This window comes from Haemaphysalis longicornis, unplaced genomic scaffold, assembly GCF_048455015.1.
Source record: "Haemaphysalis longicornis isolate Haplotype H1 unplaced genomic scaffold, Haemaphysalis longicornis Haplotype H1 scaffold_5, whole genome shotgun sequence".
In the NCBI taxonomy this organism is placed as follows: Eukaryota; Metazoa; Arthropoda; class Arachnida; order Ixodida; family Ixodidae; genus Haemaphysalis; species Haemaphysalis longicornis.
Genome location: NW_027526385.1, coordinates 50,732,374 through 50,754,903, shown reverse-complemented (window position 1 = coordinate 50,754,903; position 22,530 = coordinate 50,732,374). Strand labels below are relative to the sequence as shown.

General features: G+C 48.8%; 1 protein-coding gene across 1 annotated transcript in view; it reads right to left on the bottom strand.

The window, feature by feature from the left end:
- LOC144139227 (uncharacterized) overlaps positions 1–15,626 on the bottom strand; it is a 55,447-nt gene extending 39,821 nt beyond the window's left edge. The window contains exons 1-2 of the mRNA XM_077671649.1: positions 15,533–15,626; positions 9,866–10,028 (exon numbers count right to left, since the gene is read on the bottom strand). Of these exons, the coding sequence (XP_077527775.1) occupies positions 9,866–9,949 (84 nt within the window). The 5' untranslated portion in view covers positions 9,950–10,028; positions 15,533–15,626. The remainder of the gene's footprint in view (positions 1–9,865; positions 10,029–15,532) is intronic.
- Between the last annotated feature and the right edge of the window lie 6,904 nt (positions 15,627–22,530).

Here is a 22,530-nt window from a genome sequence, read left to right as displayed (position 1 = left end):
GCAGATCAGGTTCAGCCCACAGATGGCCGCCAAAGTGCGACGCCCCAAAATGAAATGAGAAGACACCTTAAATAACTGCTGTTTCCTGTCTTACACAGTCACCCCTGATAAAGGAGCCTAGTAAGCCCCGAAACGTTGTTGCTGCTTTTAATAGGTGCCCTTGCTTGACGAATTTACGTATTCCTCTTCCTATGTAATTAGCGGAACGATACTTGGCCGGACTATAGTTTGTATTATAGCGGAGAAACGCAGTAAGTCTGCTTGCCTCCCGCTGAACGCCATGCATTCACAGCCGACGGGAATTCCAGATATTTACAAGTTCACTATGAAGTACGCAAGTATGAAAAAGTATGTGGAACTCGGCGGAATGTTGAAGTCATCTGGGGGTCATTTTCCTTGTTTTTATTGCAGCAGTTTCGATAGAAGAAGAGTTGCATCGATATTTGGTAACCCTCTTCCCTCTGTAGACCTCAATGTATTGACACCTGAAAAAATGCTGTAACGTTTGAACTTCACTCTTCACAAATCACAAAAATTAAAATAAAATTGGACAACTCACGGCCGCCATAAGTGAACTCGTCATCTTAGCGACCAGCTTTAATATGCTTTTTTTCCCAAGATACCTACGGTTTGTTGAGACGTATGCACTTCATTCTCATTAAAATAAAGGCCACAAAATCGGCAGAAAATCACGGAATGGTGAGCTAGTACGGAGCATTTCTACGCGTTTTATCTGGAGTTGGAGTTTGCTACACCCAAATATGGCTATGAGATAGCGAAAAAGTTGGAAAATTTTGGCCTACGTTTTTTACTTTTTTTGTGAATCATTGATGGCGATAAGGGCCTTCACTTCACTAATTATGTTTTTTTCGGAGATGCAATGCGTAGGGCAGAGTTGTCCCGTGTACTGTATTTTTCACAGTGTTTCCTGTGTTCTTTAAAGGGCTTTCTATTTCTTCGGTTTTCGCGGGAAATGTATAAGACATGTTTTTGTTTTTGTTGGAGATTTTGTCAAATTTTTATTTTATTTCTACTTTCCGGTTTTTTCAAAAGTCTCCCCTACAATTGTCTCTATTTATACAATATTAACCGTAAAGGTACTACTTTTTACCAGATGTGCCTTTTTGTGGTAGTGGAGGTCGTCAGAGGGTTCACCCGTTCCCGCTATTGTAACAGCGAAGCTGTAGTTGCTGGCCATAATGTGTACGGTGTGCGGTGCATTAATAAAACTCGGCTATAGTTACTGCCACCATTTACCGCGTACTGCCACCATTTACCACCATTCCTGTGTCATAGAAATCGGCAAAACACGGAAGTGGAATGTGCTGCGAAATCTGCAGCGGAGCGCGATTTGCCTCTCGGCGGCGGTCTCAAAATCTCAAACCCGAATGCGCACAACCTAAAGTATACCGTACTTTTTGGTTCTAAAGGTTGCTTCCCTGTTAGAAGACCCTGTGTGTAGGAGTGCACCCTTTAAAGGGCGCTTGCTTCGTTGTACTCGCGCATTTCCGTGACGAAATTGACGTCACTCAAATGTTTGTGTATCCCGGAATAAAACACTTTCGTGTTAAAATATCAAGAAAACAGTTTACGTGCTTCCGCGCCCCAAGAGGCAGCGCAAGACAGCTCGCGCTACAGACGCCTAGTTCGCAAATCCGGTTCTTGCCGGTTCTACCACGTGTTGACGCGTTCCACTTTGCGAGAAATGCGAAAGCCTGATGACAAAACGATCCGATCCCGCCATTCATGCATGAGCGACACGGGGATGTCGATGGATATGACGATTACTACCACCACACTGAGAAGCGACGATGGACCATGTATATAAGCAATTTTAAAACTAATGCATTGCGTGGAGGTGTGTCCTTCAGTGTCAATATTGTGCAAACCTTGAGCGGCTTACTGCAAGCTTCGCCAATTTTTTGTTCATTCTTCGATTTTTGTTGATGTTTCGTATGCATATTTTTATTATGTCTGAAACTTTTCCGAGCAAGCTTGTCGGTTTCGAGCAGGAGCAGGGAGCGTTAACAGCGCGTAGAGAGCACCTCGACCAGATGTCACGAAGTCAAAGATGATACACTAGTCTTGAAGGAAAAAGACGTTTATTGGAGCGAACGTGTGCTCCCCTACCAAATCAAAAAGTACACAGGCGGTGAAGCCGCAGTCAACAAAGTGACGTGTGTAGGCGAGCGTCGGCGGGTTGAATACCGCGGCGTCTGGTCTGCATGCTTTTATCTTTCGGCGCCAGCGTTTCTCGATCCGTTGATTTACGTACAAAACATTGTAGATCAACGATTATTCCAGGCCAGTGCGTTAGGACGGAATGCTCTCCTTACCCGAATGAGTAACCCGTGCGGCATAAAAATAAATATTTGAACACGCGCTTTGCTTGGGACACAGATAACACAGCGCGGGCGCAGCGGGGCAGTAAAATCAAACCATAAAACAACAATTGATTGATTTTAGGGTTTAACGCACCGACGCAACGAAGGCGATGAGGCGCGCCGTAGTGGAGGGCTCCGGAATAATTTTGACAACCTGGGTATCTTTAACGTGCGCCGAAATCTCGTACACACGGGCGTTTTCGCTTCCACAAAACAACAAACCCGATGCATGGTTCGCGGCCTTACCACCCCCTCTAAGAGTGCATCGACCCGATGCGAAAATAAAATGACCGTCTGAACAAACTATAACAAAAAACGTCCATCATCTTGTGCAGTAAGGTTTGAGGCGAACCACGTCGACGACTTCTGGCAGCGTGCGTCGTAGTGATTTACCGGAATCACCATCGGGGACCCCCTCGTGGGTTAGTTGGCCATCACGTCGTAAAATCCGGTAGGGTCCGAAATACTGTCGCAGAAGCTTCTGACTGGGTCCGCGTCGTCGGATTGTAGCCTACACCCACACACGATCCCCAGAGTGGTAATCGTCGTCTCGGCGTTGGAGATTGTAGTGTCCGGCCTCTACCACCTGCTGGTCAGTTATACGGACTCGAGCGAGATGGCGGGTATCCTCCCAACATTGAACAAAGCCTTGGACGTCGAACGGTGTCATCTGCGTAGTTTCTAGGGTCGCTGTGTTGTACGCAAACGTGATATACGGAAGGACCTCGTCCCAAGTTTTGTTAAACGTTGACGTACATCGACAGCATATCCGCGATCGTCTTGTTCAAACGCTCCATTAGTTCGTCCGTTTGGGGGTGTTACGCAGTCGTTCTTCGGTGATCTGTGTTAGTGTATCGTAACATACATTGCATAAGCTCCGCAGTGAAGGCCATTCTACGGTCCGTGATTAGGACTTCAGGGGTTCCATGTCCCAGCAAAACTTCGTTTATGAAGAACTTCGCGACTTCTTGTGCAGTCCCCCTTGGAATAGCGGCCGTCTACGCGTAGCGCGTCATGTAGTCCGTCGCTACGACAATCCACTTCTGTCTACGACAGAAGGTACATTGCAATCTGCGGGGAAAGCCTCGATGGGACTGTGATTGGCTGCGGAAGTCCGGCCATTCTCGTCGGCGGCGTTTTTTTTTCCTGGCAGTCACGGTAGCTCCGGACGTAGTGGGTGACGTCAGTGGTAAGGCGGGGCCAGTAGTACCCCGCCTTGATTTTGCCAATGGTGCGACGTGTGCCGAAATGTCCGGAAAACAGGTCGTCGTGGCACGTTTCCAGAATTTCGCCACGAAGGTACGCGGGGATGACAAGAATGTAATTTGTCTTTGTTCCCGGGCTGAAATTCTCCTTCATGAGGACGGAGTTTTGTCAGGCTCAATGCTGGTAAGTTGCGTTTTAACGCTTTAGGCACGACGACGTTGCGTCCTTCGAGGTAGTCCGTTATGACGCCTAAGTTTGGGTCGGCACGCTACTGGGCGGCAAGGTCGCCCTCCGTCACGATTCCTAAGAACGCGCTCTCTTCATCGGAGTCTTGTGGTGGTGGGTCGGAGGGGGAGGGGCCGGGTCAAGCAACCGGCGTCAGAGTGTTTCCTGCCTGATTTAATGACTATAATAACGTCAAACTCTTGCAGGCGCAAGCTCCAACACTCAAGACGTCCAGAGGGGTCCTTCAAATTGGCGAGCAAACACAGCGCATGGAGGTCTGTCATAACGTTGAATGGTCTACCATACACGTACGGTCGAAAATTTTAAATTGCCCATATAATTGCGAGGCACTGTTTCTCGTACATTGAGTAGTTTTTCTCCTCCTTCGACAGGCCACGGCTGCTAAAGGTGATTACTTTTTGGCAACCGCTTTGCTTTTGGATGAGGACGGCAGTCAACCCCACATCCCTGGCGTCCGTGTGCATCTCCGTTTCGCCGTTTTCGTCGAAATAAGCGAGCATGGGCGGGTTTTGCAGTGGTTATTGTAGATCACAGAATGCTTTTTGGGGCATTTTTTCCAGGCTGAAAGGGGTGCTATCTTTTGTCAAACGTGCTAGTGGTTCTGCAATACGTGCAAAATTTGAAACGAAGCACCCGCAGTGTGCGCTCAGTCGGAAAAATCTCCAGACGCCCTTCTTGTCGGTCGGTCTTGGGAAGTTCGCTATGGCTGAAGTCTTCGCTGGGTAAAGCAGGACTCCCGCGGCGTTGACGACGTGGCCCAAAATTGAGTTCGTCGTACGCAAAATGCCCTTTTCAGGCTTCAGCATTAACCCCGACGTGAGAAAGGCATCGAGTAAAGACTCCAATCCTCCAATCATGCAAGGTGTTCATCGAAATTTCGTGCGAATACCACAACGTCGTCGAGATATACGAGAGTGGTGTGCCACTTCAGGGCAGCTAGCACGGTGTCAATGACTCTTTGAAAGGCTGCTGGTGCCAGGCACAGCCCGAACGGCATCACCTGGAACTGGTAAAGGTGGTCCGGCGTTATGAATGCAGTCTTCTCTCGGTCTGTCTCGTCCACTTGTATTTGCTAATAGCCTGTGTTTCGATCCATCGTGGAGACGTACTTCGCTTGGCAGAGGTTTTCGAGGGCGTCGTCGATTCGGGTCAGGCGGTATATGTTATTTTGGGGATTTTGTTCAGTCGCCAGAAGTCAACTAAAACCTTAATGTCCAATTTTTTTCACCAGTACGACCGGCGCAGCCTAGGTGTTTTTCAGTGGCGCTATATAGTGTCATCGCTGAGCATGCCTTCCAGATGTGTCCGAATGGCTTTCTGCGCGTGCGAAGACACGCGGTAAGGTGACTGTCGGGTAGGTCGGGATCCAGTTTCGGTTATTATTCGATGCTTCGCTAGCGGTGTCTGCCGCAATTTTGAGTTCGACGAAAAACACTCGCTGTAGCGACGCAGAAAAGTCAATAATTTTCTTCGTTTTTTTAGGGTACCGCCGGGTTCACGGCGATAATATGCGGAAGCTAGAAGAGATGTTCGAATGCGCATTGAAAGTGGGTGACCCTGATCATGTCACTTGCGTCTTGCGTTTCTCCGAGGAACGCTATTTCAGCTCCCTTGTTTAATTCGTGATACTATACTGTGAAATTAGTGACCGAAACGTGGTATTGGCGTTGCCTAAAGCGCGCAATGGCTCTTGTGATGGAGACACCGCGGTCGAGAAGGAACCTTTGGTCGCTCTCTACGATAGCGTCGACGTCAGGAGCCGCATCTTCACAGTAGATCGTGATCATCAAGCTTGCGCGAGGTAGCAGGGTGACATCATCATTCGCGAACCTTACGGCAGCACGGTGTTCGGAGTTCGGTTCCGACGTCATGGAGTGATCGGGGGGAAAAGTTATCCTCTTGGTCTGCAGATCGATTCATTACGTCATGGGAGCAGTTAGGCAAAATAACGAATCTAGCAGGGTACGCCATGCCGTTTATGATGACGCGTGATGTGCACGTTCCTCAGGCGTAACGACATAGCCTCCTGCTGTACGTTTGTGCGGAGAATCCCATCTTGTCTTAACTTTCTTCAGCTTAGAAAAGAATGATCCACTTATCACCGAGTAGTCCGCTCCCGTGTCTAAGAGGTAGACTACATTAAAGCCATCGATCGACAACTGGACGTGGGACGCCGCTTTCCTCGAGTTCCGGGTGCGTGGGGTTGTCGTATTTCGGCTTGTGCGTCTTGCCGGTTGAGCACTATGCGTTGTCATTATCGTCGTCTTCTCAGCGGCAGGCTTGGTTATGTCGGGTATGTGTCGCGCCATGTGGCTGTCGTCGTGTTCGGGAGTCATGTCAGGGTTCGATAGGGTCGTCGGGCTAAGGTCATGCCGCGTATCACGGTGTTTGGTGCGTCCTTGCGTATTTGACGGGTTTTTGTTTTTCCCCCGTTGTGCGACTTGGCCTCCAGAAGTTGCTGCTTTTAGTTTCCCCGCGTGGGCTGGGGGACCTTCCAAGTCCGAATTCACCATTGCTACGGCGTTTAGCCGACTGGTATGGGTACGGCGACGGCGAATGGTTAAAACAGGCTGGTCCATGGTGGTGTTGGACAGGTATAATTTTTTCGATGTCCGCTAGCCGGGTCTGGGTGGGTGCGTCGATGGAGAACCCTCGCAAACAGAGCCTCTTGTAGGGGCAGCGGTTGTAGATGTGGTCGGCGTCTCCGCAGTTGTTGTTCAGCGGACGATTATCGGGCGTTCGCGTATAAGTCCATGTTCCTCGGCGTCCGGTTTTGGACAACGGGGTTTCGGGCGGGCGACAGTGGGCGGCGGTACGGCGGTGCCTCTTCACAACTTATTGGGGCTGGGCGGGGTCTACGAACAGCTGCCGAGTATGCCGTAGCTTCTGTCTCGCCAGGTGCTTCGGAAGGCGTGGAAGGCCCCAAAGTCTGTTGAACTAGTTCCCGCATCACATAATACAATAAAGCAACTTAGGGTTGTGGCGTCGTCGGGAAAAGTTTCCGCAGCTTCTCCCTCAGCACTGTACGAATGTTCTCGCGCAGTGTGTCGGAGCTAGTACTCCCGGCACCCATCGTCTCCGAAACCACGCACTGACTGAAAGTAGCCGTACAACTGCTTCTTTCGAACTCCAAGCGTCTTCTCCATCGCGTCCTCATCAGACATGAATTCGGCCACCGTCTTAGGAAGGTTACGGACAAGGCAACTAAAAAGCTCGTGCTTTACTCCCCGCATCAGAAACCTTAATTTGTTCGGTCATTTCCGGGTCCGAATGGTGCAAAAAGCTCTTCATTCCCTCAACAAAGATCACTACCCCTTGGTTGGGGTGTTGCGTTCCCGTTTATAGCAATTGTTTCGCGCGCTTTTTCCGCACGACGGTGGTAAATGTTTTCAGAAACTCGCCCATAAAGAGCGTCCAGTCAGTCAGGGAGCTTTCGTTGTTCCCGAACCAGGTTCGAGCTGCAACCTCGAACTAAAAGAACACATGCCGAAAGGTTTCTTCTTCATCCCACCTGTTAAAGATCCCGACGCACTCCACTTTCTCCAGCCAGTTCTCAGGGTCTCCACCGGGAGATCCGGGGAATGATGGTGGTTCCGGATGCTGTTGCAAGACGACGAGGGGACTGGCCTCGTGCAGCATCTTGTCGGGTGCGGCTTACCTACTCTTATTTTTTTGCAGTAGAAGTCCAGACTCGACTCGTGAACCTTGAAGTCGGCGGCTTGGTCGGCTTGGGCTGGCTTATCGGTTTCCTCAAGGAGCCGGGAGCATAAACGGTGCGTACACAGCACCTCCAGCAGATGTCACGAGGCCAAAGAAGGCACAGTAGTCTTAAAAGAAAAACAAGTTGGTTGGAGCAAACTTGTGCTCCCCTAACAACTCAAAAAGCGCACAGGTGGCGAAGCAGCAGTCAACAAAGTGACGTGGGTAGGTGCGCGTTGGCTAGTCGAATACCACAGTGTCTGCTCTGCAGGCTTTTATCGTTGGGCGCGAGTGTTTCTCGAACCGTTGAGTTACATCCAGAACATTGTAGATCAAGGAAGATTATTCCAGGCCAGTGACGTTATGGCGAAACACTCTCCTCATCAGAATGAGATAACCTGTGCGGCATAAAAATAAAGCTAGGAACATGAACTTCACTTGAGACACAGATAGCACAGCCGGCCACAGCTCTGCAGTAAAAACAAACCATAAATTAACAAACCCAATGCATGGTTATCGGTAATATAATACCTTTGTAAAAACGAGAAAGGATATAAAACAAGATGCATATTTAAGTAGCTTGGTTTCTAATTAGGACTACCGTTATAAAAAAGGAAAAACGTCAACTTCAGATTCTAAGGAATTATCTATGCATGCTCAAAAACTCCGGGGCCTCTGCCGTCTGGTAGTAATGGGAATCAATATGCGGACGACTACGAGCGCTGCTGCCTCTGCACTTACATATCGAAACGATTATGAAAACTCGCGGCTCGCAGTCACTCCCATGTAGATTCGTTTTCATTTTAAAAGACATTTTAAACCTTTTCCCAATAGCTGGTAGAGAAGACAGTTCCGTTCCGTTAAAGATGTGATCAAGACAAGTTATTAATTAAAAAACGGCTTTTTAACGGCGGCACTAGTAAAATTTCAACGCAAACTTCAAACACAAAATTGAGATATTGAACGAAATATAAGTAGGGCTCCTCACCCTTCCCGGCAATACATCTATGACATCACAGGAACTTGTTTTCGCTGATGGCAGCTGCCGACCTCAGTCACCTCCACGAAACTTCACTGCATGGGTGCTTCTAGTGGGCATTTAGTTCCATTTGATCGCATCACCTAAATGCTAACTTGCAGTTTACGCACTGATATCTATGTTGTAGGGTACGCCCCTATTACGTCACCCTGGCCTATATTGCATCACTGTATCCTCATATTAAAATATTTCTTAATTGCTCTTGCTCTCTTATTAAAATGTTTTGTGGCTGCAATAAAACTGAGCGAGTGTCTACACTATAGTTCCTTCACTTTGTACCAACTTGAACTTTGTATTCATGTCTCTCTAAAGTTTGATGTCTTGGTTATGTCCAGTTGTTTTCAGCGGTGTAAATAGTGCGAAGATTTCTAATTTTTGTTTGTTTTAGTTTTTGTACGATGGCGATCACGCAAGTTTTGTTTCGTTTTGGGGCTAGGGTAAATTTAGCGACACATTCCGCTTCACCTAGCTCCCTCGTAGAAGTTCTTTTCTGGTCGATTGGCTGACCCTCCTCTTTTTCTCAACTCTGCTTCGTGCGAAAGCTCGGCATCGATTTCCGACCCCCCTCCACCTCCGTTTGGGGAAATCGGTAGAATTCTCCGCTGTTTCAAGATATAAAAGTAAAAAAACACGGGACACCTGAGAGTAACGGTGATAATTCGAATAAAAAAGGAGTTGGACAAAATTTACACGAGAAGGTATAGCTTATCGGCGACGTATGGATGCGAAATAAAAGTTTACAATACGAGCTAACCCTAGCTTTCATCTGCCTTGGAGCTAAATCTGTAATACGCAACGTCTCGCAATTTCATTCATCGCATCGCAATAACTTTAGGCCACCCGAGCGCACGTACGGCATCTGTGACGTCACCCCACGTGATACGCGGCGGAGAAAGGTCGCGATTTCGCTGGCTTGTAGCTTCGACGCTGTGATACCACGTGCCCGGACTAGGGTTTAACGGCTGCTTTGAAAGGGTTTGGTTGTGCAGTCTCCCGACAGATGGCGCACTAGCTTGGACATCTGTGCACACCCTTCAGCCAGTCCGCAGGCTGAGTCCAATCAAGCAGTAGATATAGCTAAACGGCACACGGCGAGGTGTCAAGAAAAAGCGAACTTTCGCGGAGCAGTGCGTGCATAGCCACTAAAACCACTACAAGCAAATCCTTAGCGCATGATTACCAGGTTTACCAGTGTTAAGCCCTAACCCTTTCTTTATGTTACACCGAACCAGGCAAGAGGCGACATCGAAAGCCTTAGCAGCAGGCGATATGAGGAGGGGGTGTAGCTCACAAGTCTAAATTCCTTGCTGATCATGGCCAGGCGGGACTCGCGTAGAGGAGTGTTAATTATGGCGAAGCCTGAGAAGTTTCTCATGGACAGGCGGGCGCCGTAATCCTCTCGGAGGGCCTTGCGGAGAGTTTCTTGCGCTACCTCAACTGCAAACTGTATGACCCTGCAAAGAGATAGGAGGAAAAAACGGGATGTTATCATTGATATAAAACAATAGACCTCCTCGCAGAACCACTGGTTGCTGAAGGAAACACTTCAAAAGTACGAGATATAATCTACTAAGTCCACTTTGCTCAGTTAGCCGTCCAATAGCCCGTTTGTTGTTTTATTTTTATTGTGTTTTTTTTTTCGTATACGCGTATATTTAGGGTTTCGCGTTGCGCCTGCGGCTTTCTCTTTTACATGACCACTTTCCCAAAGTCTCATTTTATAGCGCGTCCTCCTCTGTTATGTACCGCTATACAAGAGACCTTCAAAGGATGTGACAGATGATGCTTATCTTAAACCAAAACATCTTGAAAGCGGCCAGTTGCAATCAACCAATGCATATTGTTACATCGTGCCTGGTCTTAAAAGACAACTTGGCAATAACGTACCTACTACGAAATAGAGGTTAGCCGTAGTGGATACTTACAGATACATACAGGCCATGCGAAGTGATCCCTTCCCATTAGCCACAAAAAATGGCCCTCAAATACACAATAGTTCATAAGAATTGCCGACACTTCTGTCGTTAACAAACTAATCTGAGTAGTGGCACGCAACGTGTAAAGTGTCAACTTGATAAAGCGGCTCTACTAGATTTGCGACACGAGCATCAAATGTAGAAAAATGGAGGATGACAGGACTGTGTTGTTGCCAGACATCGAGTACCTTGACAGCCAGCACGCAGAGTGAAGGCAGACCTGTACAGCGTACGTGTTGTGGCCGCAACAACGATGCTACCCGGTTTTACGCATGTTACACTGTCATTTCGCTTTCACACGCTCGCGCCGCGTTATGTATATGTTATGGCTGGAAGCACCGACGTCCTGGTTCTGATGCGCATGCGTCACTGGTGGCTCATGTGTGATAAGCCCATGCATTGTACTAGGCTGGGGATTGTTGTGTTGAGGCTGCCAGTGTGCGCAACGAACTAAATACTGTTCCTGATAGCAACCGGCTCAGCTCCGGCTACAGCAAACTGGTGACATAGATTGGATCCGCTACCGAGCCGTGAAGATGGCCACAGCTTCGGCCGCGACAATGGCTTCTGACTTCGGCAAGCTACCGGAGTTCCAACCGGACAGCGGAAACATCGATGTTTACCTCGAGAGTTCCTAGCTGTTCGTCACCACCAACGACATCGCGTAAAGAAGCTGCAGCTATTCCTGCAGCCATAAGGGAAAAAGCCAAGCCACCTTCCGCGATCTGTTCCCGCTACCTTCCCCGATCTGTTCCTGTCAAAAACGCCAAAAAAGGTAAGTTTCGAAGTTACCAGCGGGCTTAAAAAGCACTACGCTCCAAAATGTTCATGGGTACGGAAAGATACAGGTTCAAAAAACGTAAGAAAGAGGCACATTAGAGCTGGACGGAGTTCCTGGTCGAGCTAAAGAAATTGGCGGCCACATGCGATTTCAGCGTGTTCCTGGAGGACGCTCTTCGAGACCGTCTGAATGCCGGGCTACGGGCGGATTACATACGCTGCCGACTACTGGCCATGACGGATGCCGAACTAGCGTGGGGCCGGGCCTGCAGAATTTCTACAGCCATGAAAACCGCTGCGCAAGACACGAAGGAAATGGTCACTGTTAACATCGCTGGACATGCACCTGGCAGCACCGAAGTGCAGAGGGAACGACAAGCCACGACATCGCGGCCGGCGGCCAGTAAAGCACCGTTAAACCGAGCAATGCCCCCCCCCCCCCCCCCCAAGCCGGCATGCGGAAAAAAGGAAAGCCAAAGACTTTTCATCCCGGGGAGAAATTATGGCACCGGTGTGGAGGTCCCCATGCCCCCGTAAGTTGCCCGTTTTGAACAGTAGTGGCTTTAGGTGTGACAAGAAAGCACATGTTCCAAAAATGTGTAAAACGAAAGAAGCGAACCAGCTGCTAAACGAGGGCTCTGATAAATAATTGCTAAGGATTGGTCACACAGACCGCACCTTGGGAAGGCCTGCCATTGTAGTCACCATATGCATAGACAAGAAAGAAATAGGTATGGAGCTTGACATTGGCGCAGCTATGTCTGTGATGTCGGAAGCCGAATGCATGAAGCATTTTCCAAAAGTACGTATCCGGAAAGCTAATGTGAAGCTCGTAACCTACACTACCGATAAAGGGTATTGCGGACGTAACAGTGCAGTACCATTACCAAAGCTTGCGCCTGACCCTGCTTATTGCAAAAGAAACTGAATTCCTTCTTTGTTCTGGCGTAATTGGCTTGAGAAGATAAAGGTAGCATGGCAGGAAGTGGTGCGAGTGGAAGCGGTTGACGCTAAAGTGCCCCTGACCGAGAAATATCGGGATATATTTGCACCGGGGTATGGAGAGGATTCAAAGCTAGCATTATACTCAAAGAAGGAGCGTGTCCCGTCTTCTGTAAGGCGCGCCCAGTGCCGTACGCTCTCCGCGAATGGGTTGAACAGGAACTAGCTAAGCTGGAAAACGTGGGAATTATCAATAGCGTCATGCACAGTTCTTCGGCCACACCACTTGTGATCGTACCTAAACAAGACAGCATAGGTCTGAGGATTTGTGGCGACTACAGTTGCACAGTGAACGGGATTACCGAATTGGACTATTATGCTCTGCCTGTGCCCGAGAATATTTTCGCACCACTGCAAGGCGGAACCGTGTTCTCAGTCATGACCTATGCCAGGCGTTCTTGCAGCTAGAACTGGACGAGCGAGCACAGGAATTGCTGACTGTCAACAAGCCTCTGCACCTTTTCAGGTTGCGATGATTGCCTTATGGTGTAGAGAGTGCTTTTTCTGTTTTCCAGGCCGTGATGGATCAGATCCTGCACGGAATGCCAGGTGCAGCCTGCTATCTAGATGACGTGATAATTGCAGGCAAAACGCACAGAGTGCAAAGAAAGAGCGGAGCAAGTGCTGATGCGCCTCAGTACGCACGGTATTATGGTGAACACCGAAAAATACAGGCTGTTCCAGCGAAAAGTAACGTGCTTGGGGCACGAAAAAAATTGGTAAAAATGGTTTACACCACACTTCAGAGAAAGTGTTGGCTACCAAGAACGCGGCAAAGCCAGGAAATAGGACTCAACCAAAAGCTTTTTAAAGCAAAGCTTTTTACCTCTACCCTCAAGGGTTCTGTCGCGACCGTTGGTGTCAACAGAAAACTCCACGAACAAATAAAAGAATTTATTTGCACCGCCAGGAATCGAACCTGGAACTAATATAGTGACAAAGCCAGAGCCCGTTGTCTTACCGATTTAGCTACAAGCCCACGCTGACACGGGGAAGACAAGTGGTGCTCTTACCAAGCACATCTACGGGTTAAACCCCTGCATTCTCACTTTTATGCCACGCGATAGCGAATAAAGGAAGCTCACACCAACCCATGGCATCTCACTTCTAGTACGCCAATGTGCGGAAGCCTGTAGCTTCCAGTATTGACTTAAAAATCCCAGCTCCTTGTCGTCTGCCCTCAAGCCAAACGACACCTCAAGGAATACATTTAAATACTCCTTGATGGCCCGGCCATCACTCCGAGATCCAGAATCAAGATCCAGGGCCTGCATGTTCAGGCCAACACCAAGACTGACGTATCCTTGCAGCGCCTCAAACAAAGCATAAATAAAATCATACATATGATCAGGCGACTTGCAACCAAGGAGCGAGGCCTCAATGAATCCGATACCTTTCGATTAGTTCAAGCTTTTGTCCTCCCAAGAATCACTTACGTCAACCCCTGTCTTCTTTTCGGCAAAAAGGACATAAAGATGCTTTATATGATGATTAGAAAGGTGGTTCAGCGAGCCATTGGTCTTGCCATGAGTGCGTCCAGAGAGAGACTTTTAGCACGGGGCTCTACAACACGGTGGAAGAGGTGATAGAGGGCCATCTTTCTGTCCAGAAGCTCCGAATGAGCATAACTGCGGCGGGTCGGCGCATCCTTCACCAGATTGGCTAGACAGCACAAAATATCACTCCGCTTGATCTACTCCTCGACTTTTGGTGACAAGAATAAAGATGATCCCTTTCCTTTGAAATATGAAACCCTCACACGAAGAGAGTCGCAACAAGCACGGGCTCAAGCGCTCAACACCGTCCACGGTGGGGATCATGCAGTTATCTACACAGACGGCTCCCAACACCAAGGGCAGCAGCACGCCATCATGGTGGCTACCTCCAGAGCCAACCTCCTTGCTTGTGCCTCACTCAAGACCAAAGACATCACGGCAGCAGAAGTGGCAGCCATCGTCTTGGCTCTCACTCAAGCAGGGGTTCGTAAGCTAGTCACCGATTCCCATCAAGCCTATCGGAATTACCAGTCGGGTTCGGTGTCCCGACCTGCACTGCATGTGTTAAAAACCACTCAGCAGATGGTTCCATTCAGATCATCTGGACACCCGCTCACGCTTTCATGGAGGGCAACGAATACGCCCACCAAGCCTGCACTTTTATCCCCCGTGCTACGGAGCTGTACGATGACAGTCACCCTCTTGTCTCGTTCAGGGACATAACCCATCATTATTGCTTTTTGCTACAGACCCTACCTCCGCCTTACCCTGACCTTTCCATAGAACAACAAACTACCCTTCGGCGCATATAATCCGGCTCCTTCCCACACACGACGCGTCTTCACTTAATGCAGCCGATTCGTTACGACGCTGAATGTAAATTTTGCTCAGAAGTAGGAACAATCTGCCACATAATCGGCGTGTGCGACTTTAGCACTGAGTACCCTCCTCTCATTCCGTCAACTACCGAACAAGAACAATGGGACATGCTGCTGTCCAGCCCCTCTCTGCCTACCCAGCTTCAGCTGGTGGACAGAGCACAGGCGGCGCGGGCTGAATATGGGCTACAGTGAAGAAGGAACCACTCCCCTCGGCCGCACTCTGGGCCGTTCAGAAATCTGAATATAAGTATTACCTTCTCCTCGTCCGCTGTCTCTGCCGCCGATCTCGTCGCCTCCGTCCGTCACGGCAGAGACGAAGAAGTGAGATCGTCTAACACTGGGTTTGGGCTTTAATTTTATAAAAAAAGCGTGTCCACTGATGTGCTACATCAACAGAACTGAACCAACCACCGTTCATGCATCGCGCATTAATTTGACCTTACGAAGAATATCTCTTTGAAGTAATAGAGGGTGTGGTTAAGTGCATTTCCCTTCTCTCTGCTTTGACTATTTGTAGAACGACACGCGTGCAGTTAAGTGACGTCACATGGGTAATCGTTTTGGGTGCCGTTTAAGCTTTGCTTTCCAACTACATTCACAGGGTGGATTGGCGCTAATTTGTTTGGGCTTAGTTAAGTTATATGCGAAATTTTTTGCCCAATGATGTAGCCACTGTACTAGAACCCTTGCATCAGTTGCTTCGCAAAGAAACGGCATGGAACTGGTAACGTCGCTGCGACGAGGCATTCGAAAAATGCAAAACGTTGCTGGCGAATAAGAGTGTTCTGCAGCTGTACGATGTGAAAAAAGAAATACAGCTTACTTGTCATGCGTCAGAATATGGACTGGGAGCGGTGCTCACGCACAGAGTAGATAGTGAAGAAAAACCGATTGCGTCCGCATCTCGATCCCTTTCGAGGGCGGAGCGAAACTACGGGCAGATTGAGAAAAATTTGATTGATTGTAGGGTTTAACGCACCGACGCAACGCAGGCGATGAGGCGCGCCGTAGTGAAGGGCTCCGGATTAATTTTGACCACCTGGGGATTTCTAACGTGCGCCGAAATCTCGTCCACACGGGCATTTTTACTTTTCGCCTCAGATTGAGAAAGAAGCGTTAAGCATTGTGTTCACGGTAAACAAATTTCACAACTATTTCTGCGGCCAAACATTTCAATTATTAACGGACCCCCGAGCCACTAACTAGCCTGTTCGATCCAAAGCTTCAAGCCAGCGCTGTTGCTACAGGCAGAATACCCGGCTGGTTGGAATTCCTGGCGAATTACCAGTACAAGATAAGTCAAGCCTGTAACAGCCTTTAGCTATGCTCATGCTTTTTCGCGACTGCCTCTGGCGGATTCTAAAGAGCAGGTGGAAGACATTATTTTTATTTTTCTCCACTTTCTGAGCTGCCGCTGACAGCTAAAGACATTGATCGTGAAACAGGCAAAGACAAGCTGTTAAGAGTGGTCCGGGATACTATACGGCATCGTTAACCCAAGACTGTGACACATAAACTAAAACCGTTTTGAGTTCGACGGTTTGAACTTTCCGTCGATGATGGATATGTTGTAAGGACAAACAGAGTTGAGATTCCGGAGTGTATGCGTAATGTGGTGCTCGACCTGTTGCACGAACGACACCTGGGAATAACCAGGATGAAAGCGCTAGCCGTTCAATGGTGTGGTGGCCAAAGATGGATGAAGCTCTCGAGCAGACAGTGCGCAAGTGCAAAATATGCCAGAGTGTGCTTTCTGTGGCACAACCAGCACCACTTTCACCTTGGCAGTCGTGTGAGCACCCGTGGCAGAGGGTGCATTTGGTTTTTGCAGAGAGGGAAGGTCGGATGTTGCTTATTGCAACTGACGCCTACTCAAAGTGTTTAGAAGTGAAAATCATGACCTCCACAACAGCCACAAAAACTGCTGAAGCTGTACGTTCTTTGTTTGCAGCACATGGTTTGCCAGTTTCTGTAGTAACTGATAACGGGCCTCAGTTCCGCGTGGTAGAATTTGAAACTTTCTTAAAGGCAAATGGGGCCAATCATCTGCTTACGCCTCCTTACCACCCGCAATTGAATGGGGCCGCCGAGCGCGCTGTACAAACAACAAAAAAGGCGAGGCTCAAACAGTTACTTGAAGAGAAAGAAAAAGCAACTATGAGGTCTTTGAACATAGGATCGATAATTTCATGTTTTGTTATCGAACAACGTCCCATACGTTCACAGGGAAAACGCGCGCAGAACTGTTTCTGCGCCGGAAACTGAGAACTCGGTTATCATTAGTACGCTCAAATGTGTCGCGCGCTATGTCGCAAAAGGCGGAAAGATTGAAAATGTCTGTCGATAAGCGCACAGCAGGGCCATGGTCGTTTGCAGTTGGTGATCGAGTGCTTGTGCGTTCTGTGAGGGGAAAGTTGTGAAATGGTTCCCTTGTAAAGTGACGTAAAGGAAGTTTTTATGCACGTATTTGGTGTATGTTGGCAACAAAGTACGGTATGTGCACCCAGACCAATTGCGACGTTCTTGCCTAGATCAGCCACATGAGAAGGAAGTTATTCCAGAAATTGACTTGCCACATGCATTGGAGGTTCTGTTCCCGGCAACCCCGCTTTCCACGCCGGATGCTCAACCTGAAGGGGACACACCTGCGACCAAAGTTGAGCCCCGAGACCGGGCACAAGCTGTACGACGGAGTGCCCGGAATAGGCGACCTCCAGACTGTTGGGATTAAGATTTTTCCTAAATAAGTGGGAGGGAATGTCATGTCGCGTTCACGCGGTCGCACCGTGTTATCAATATGCTATGGCTGGAAGCGCCGACGTAATGGTTCTGATGCGCATGCGTCAGTGGTGCTTCATGTGTAGATAAGCTCATGCATTGTACGCGGCTGGGAATCGTTGCATTGAGTCTGCCAGTGTGCGCCTCGGAATAAAGACTGTTCCTGAAAGCAATCGGCTCGGCTCCTGCTACAACAACCAAGGTCTAAAATCAAGTGAAATGATAGCAAAATAATGTAGCTATGTTTTAACAGTGCCGGAATGAGTTTTCTTGGGACTGAGCAGTAGGGCACGGACCCGGATACAAGGACGAATGTTTCTGCTGCCAGTGGCAAAACACTCATCTGAATATACATACCATATGCCTTGTAGTATGCTGGTTTCGATCCCCTGCCGTGCTTCGTGATTCTAATGACTCGAATTTTTTGAAGATCTCGAGCTCCAACAAATCTATTGCGTCTTAGAGGAAATTGTTGTACGTCAGGGAATGCATAAAGCCGACGAATACTGAGATTCACGCCTAATGGGATGAGAGTGGTTGTTTGTGACACCAGAAGAGGTTTCGCCGATACATGGGTGTTATCATATTCATGTAAATCAATGTCTCAGTCATCACCTCGTCTCAGCGACGAGTATTGCAAATTGTATTGCAATTAAAGGTATCGCAGTTATTGGAAATCTAGATGTGTCATTTTCGCCCGCGCCGCAATTTTCCCTTGTTTCGTCCACCTCCTCCCAAAGCGAGCATGACTGCCCATGATGCCTCGCTTCTTGTTGACGTCTGGGAGAAAATCCGGTTGGGGCGCATCTGCTATGGCGAGACAATGCGCCACAGCATCGGCCATATTTTATCATTTTGCTTAGGAATCCTGCACTCTGCTCAGTGCTGCAAAAGCTGATGGAATGAATGGGGCGAGACTTTTACGCTTGGTTACCACGCCGAAAGATCACGCGAAAAGAGGACGACCCTCTCACCACGCGTTCGGGTCCACGCCATGTTCTAATACATGTAGGGGTATGAAGTATGTGAGCGAAGGATTAAAAATCGCCTCGAAAGGCTTTAGCGTGAGCACGTACATGCGTTAAGAATTGACGTCGGTTTCTATATTACTTAATTGGTGCCCGTTCACGCCAACGTCGACCTCGGTCGTGTTGTGGTGACATCCATGCACTCGGGTACACAGGCAGTTTAGTGCTCCATTCCGTTATTCCCATCAGCTCTAAAAATTTATGACTACAACAAAAAGCAGCAGAAGGGTTGCGCCGTACAGCGCAGTGGCTTTTTTGAGACGGCGTTCTGCATTTCATTTCTGCCTTCAACTCCTACTTTTTGGAAAACTTCTACGCGACCCTGCGTTTATAAACTACTCCATGACTTCGTCTAGCCCCCCAAAAAAACGTTCAAAGACAAATACAAAATTTTTTCACCATCGCTTTTTCTTCTGATGGCTTGGAGCCCATGTTCTCGCTATAACAGCTATTCGTTCATAATTTACGTGCTCAATGCTGCCAGTTGGGGTATGTGGAAGTTTGGTTGCCGGCCGCCGCCCTATATTCCTTCCATCACCCCCTCCCCCACCGGTCTACCTTGTGTCTTGTTTAAGTAGATTGGGAGGCAACTATCTTTACTCTCGGTAAAGGCGTACCAATTTTTCAAAATATACACACCAGTATTTCGTCATCGGAAGGTACAAATGCCTTTTTACATGTACAAAGCACGTGTTTAAAACTGAACAAATCCTGGCTATGACCAAAATGATGCATTCACGTTGAATGTGATACTTCCATAGTTCAACCAAAACGTTTGGTCTTAGATTCAAAACGAGATTCGCGAACCACTTAGATGGCAGAAAAAAAGAAAACGCAACACCCTGTCGGCATTGTAACCCGCGATTTTGACTAAGCGGGCGCAATCTTTACTGTGCCACGAAATATTCCTTTTAAAAACGATAGTCTTTCTTGGGCTATTTAAATGCAGAAATTTTCGTTTTTCTATAAGTCTGTGTCGTGCCACACAATTCAGCCACCGTGCCAAAGTTCAACAGAAACGCCGCAATAGTACTATATACACACAGCCCGTTCTAAACGTCTACGTCTGGTGTTATTGTTCATAGTCGTCAACATTCTTGAACGAGAACAAGCAATTACGCAAATATGAAGCACAAAATCAATACATGAGTGATATTTGCAGTACTCCTGGAATGAAAAGTTCTATACGCTTGGTTTTCGCGATAGCAAATGAAGTCCTACATCAACTGCACGAAACCATCGCCTGAGTTTCGCATGGTACCTGGTGGCATTTAAAAAATCTAACCACCACAGCATTGAAACGTCCCACTAGATAGCTTCCACGTTCCGCTGGGAATGCTCGTGGAGTAGTGGGTCTACAAGGCTGAAGGCCCCTATGGGGCCAACGGATGCAAATGCGTGTGACAAAAGCTCAGTGTTCAACCCTTCGGTTTAGCTGCTAAAACAATCTACCGCTTGATTGACCAGCGCCATGGGATCCGCAAGGTTCCGGGGAACTTCGCGACACCCCCTTCATCGGTTTTGGCGCACCGCAAGGCCAGCTACGAATCGTTGAACGTTTCCCCCGCCGACCACTTGGCTCAGCCTACCTAGGCTTGCAACGCCGGCGATCAGCCGTCGGCGGGAGACCAGCACGTGCTCCTCTCGCCGGTGGCAAGACTGCACGGGACCGCGCGCCCGCTCGGACGCACCGCTCTGGGTAATACCCGGCCAGGAAGTACGCCGTTCAAGGATAAGACATCTCTCCTGAAGAATTGCAAGAATCAAAATGGGCCGCAGTTCGACGACGACAAACCGTAGTGCAATCTACCATGGGGTCAACCGAACCTGCTGGTTCACAACATCGGAAGACAAGTCAGCGCCCCTTCTCCCGGCAACCAAATTCCCTTGCGTTGCCAAGTACTGACATCAAGATCGTCTTCCGCACTCGTGGCGGACTCGACCTCAGGTATGTCTCCCAAGTTATAATGGCCGACACCGTGATGCATCAAGTGGCCTTTGCGCCAAACCCCATGGACAAAATTCGCATTCATTGAGTATCTTACTATGTTCTTGTAAGCTCTCTCTTCGGAAGAGCGAGCACGCAAGTACGCTGCAAATAATTTCTTTGCGCTCCGCGGGCAGCACTACGAAGTTGCAGCCCACGTTTCAGCGCCTGCTAACATGGTCACAGGCGTAATATTCAACATTCCGGAAGAAGACACGCCCGAGCAAATATTGGACGGTGTCTACAACTACAACCCCGACTTCAAGATCCACAATGCTAAAGGTCTACACACTTCAAACATCGTGCCAATCTTGTTTGATGGCCAGAAGGTTCCTTTTAGGTTTTGCAACCTTTCAGCCGTATACTGATACAAGCCTTTCCGTCGTAAAAAAGAGGCATGCTCCCTCTTATGGCGAGACAGTCACAGGCCGGATGTGATTCCCGGTGCCCACTCAACCACCCGGTGCGGTACTGTGAACCCTCAAGACCACCACAAGTGTTTCCCTCGCTGCATTGTGCGTGAGGGTCCGCTCCTCACAGGCTCAGTAGACTGTCCTCGCCGTTCCAAACCGCGCAAGCGAAATCCCACCTACGCCCAGATGGCAGCAAAGGATCAGGGTCACGGACACACCGGCAGCAGCAAACCCGCTACTCCTCCAATCACCCGCCAAGAGGGGCTCGCAAACACCCTTTGATCACAACCCCGTGAGGCGCGGGACTCTATCTACAACCCGCCTGGGAACTAAGGTCCCGAAGTAGCCACCACCAGAACAAGCGAACTCCGACAAAGAACACAAGAAGGTGAGCTACTCTAGCACACTCTCTCAGAACTCGTCACAATTCGCCTGCCCTCCTCTTGCCCTCTCTCCCGACAAACTAAAGGAACTCGCTGGCATACGAGGTGAAATCACCCTTCTCCTACGAGAAAATGGGTCCCTCCGTCTTAAGCTCGACGCTCACGCCAGTGAACCCTGAATCAGTAACCCACCTGCGCCGCATGGCGACAAAGGAAGACTCCCATTACGCCCCTGCGATCCTTCTCCAAGACGGCCAAATAGATGGTCGACTTGAAGCTATTGAGGATTCTTGCAGGACGGCGTTGCTTGAGCACAAACATGAGTACACCAATATCTGTCATACACTCCAGACCAGTTTCTAGACGCTACACGCGAACATCGAAGACATGGCCTCATACATTCGTGGAATGGTCACTGGAGTAAATATCCCAATTCTGTATGCGCCCGTTGTCGGCCAGCCGTATGACGAGACCCTTGAATAACACAACATAGTCCCTACGCGTCTGGCAGTGGACTGCAGGTGCTATAAACAAAAGCGCAGTACCTTGCAAATGCATTCCCAAACGCTAGAGAAACTCGCGGACAACAGAGTTTTGCAGGAAACCGGCACGAACGTTCAACTCCCCGGGTACAAAGCTTTTCAAAGCTCTCATGACCCCCGAACGGCAGTTCTAATTCAACAAAATATCCCAGCCTTTGGGCTTGGATATTTTGTTGAATTGGTGTATTCATGGGAGGTTGTGGCCGTTACTACACCAGGGTGGCTAATCCTGCTCTGGTGAGGGAGTGCATTACCGGCAATGGTCGCCGGGGTCAGGCCGCACCCCAAGCCCCTTCGTGCAATTCCATCAGAACGCGGATTTTTTTTTTTAGATCCGGTGGGACTTGTCCGCCACCGGGATTCGAACCACGGTCCTTCAGCACGCGAGGCGGGTGTTCTGCCTCTACGCCATCGCTGCCATCGCTGAAAGATGCAGCGATGGCGTAGAGGTAGAACACCAGCCTCGCGTGCAGAAGGACCGTGGTTCGAATCCACGGTCCTTCCAATAAAAAGAGCAGATGCACGGCAATTTTTTTCTTTATTGATGACCTTCGGAAGTAACTAACTGCAGATTGCGCTGAAATAACCTGTCTACTACATTGAGACTCACAATTTGTGTCAAGTCAATGTTTTCAGCCTGATTTGCAGGATTCCTGTCTGGTTAAATGAACATTTCTTGAATAACAGTGG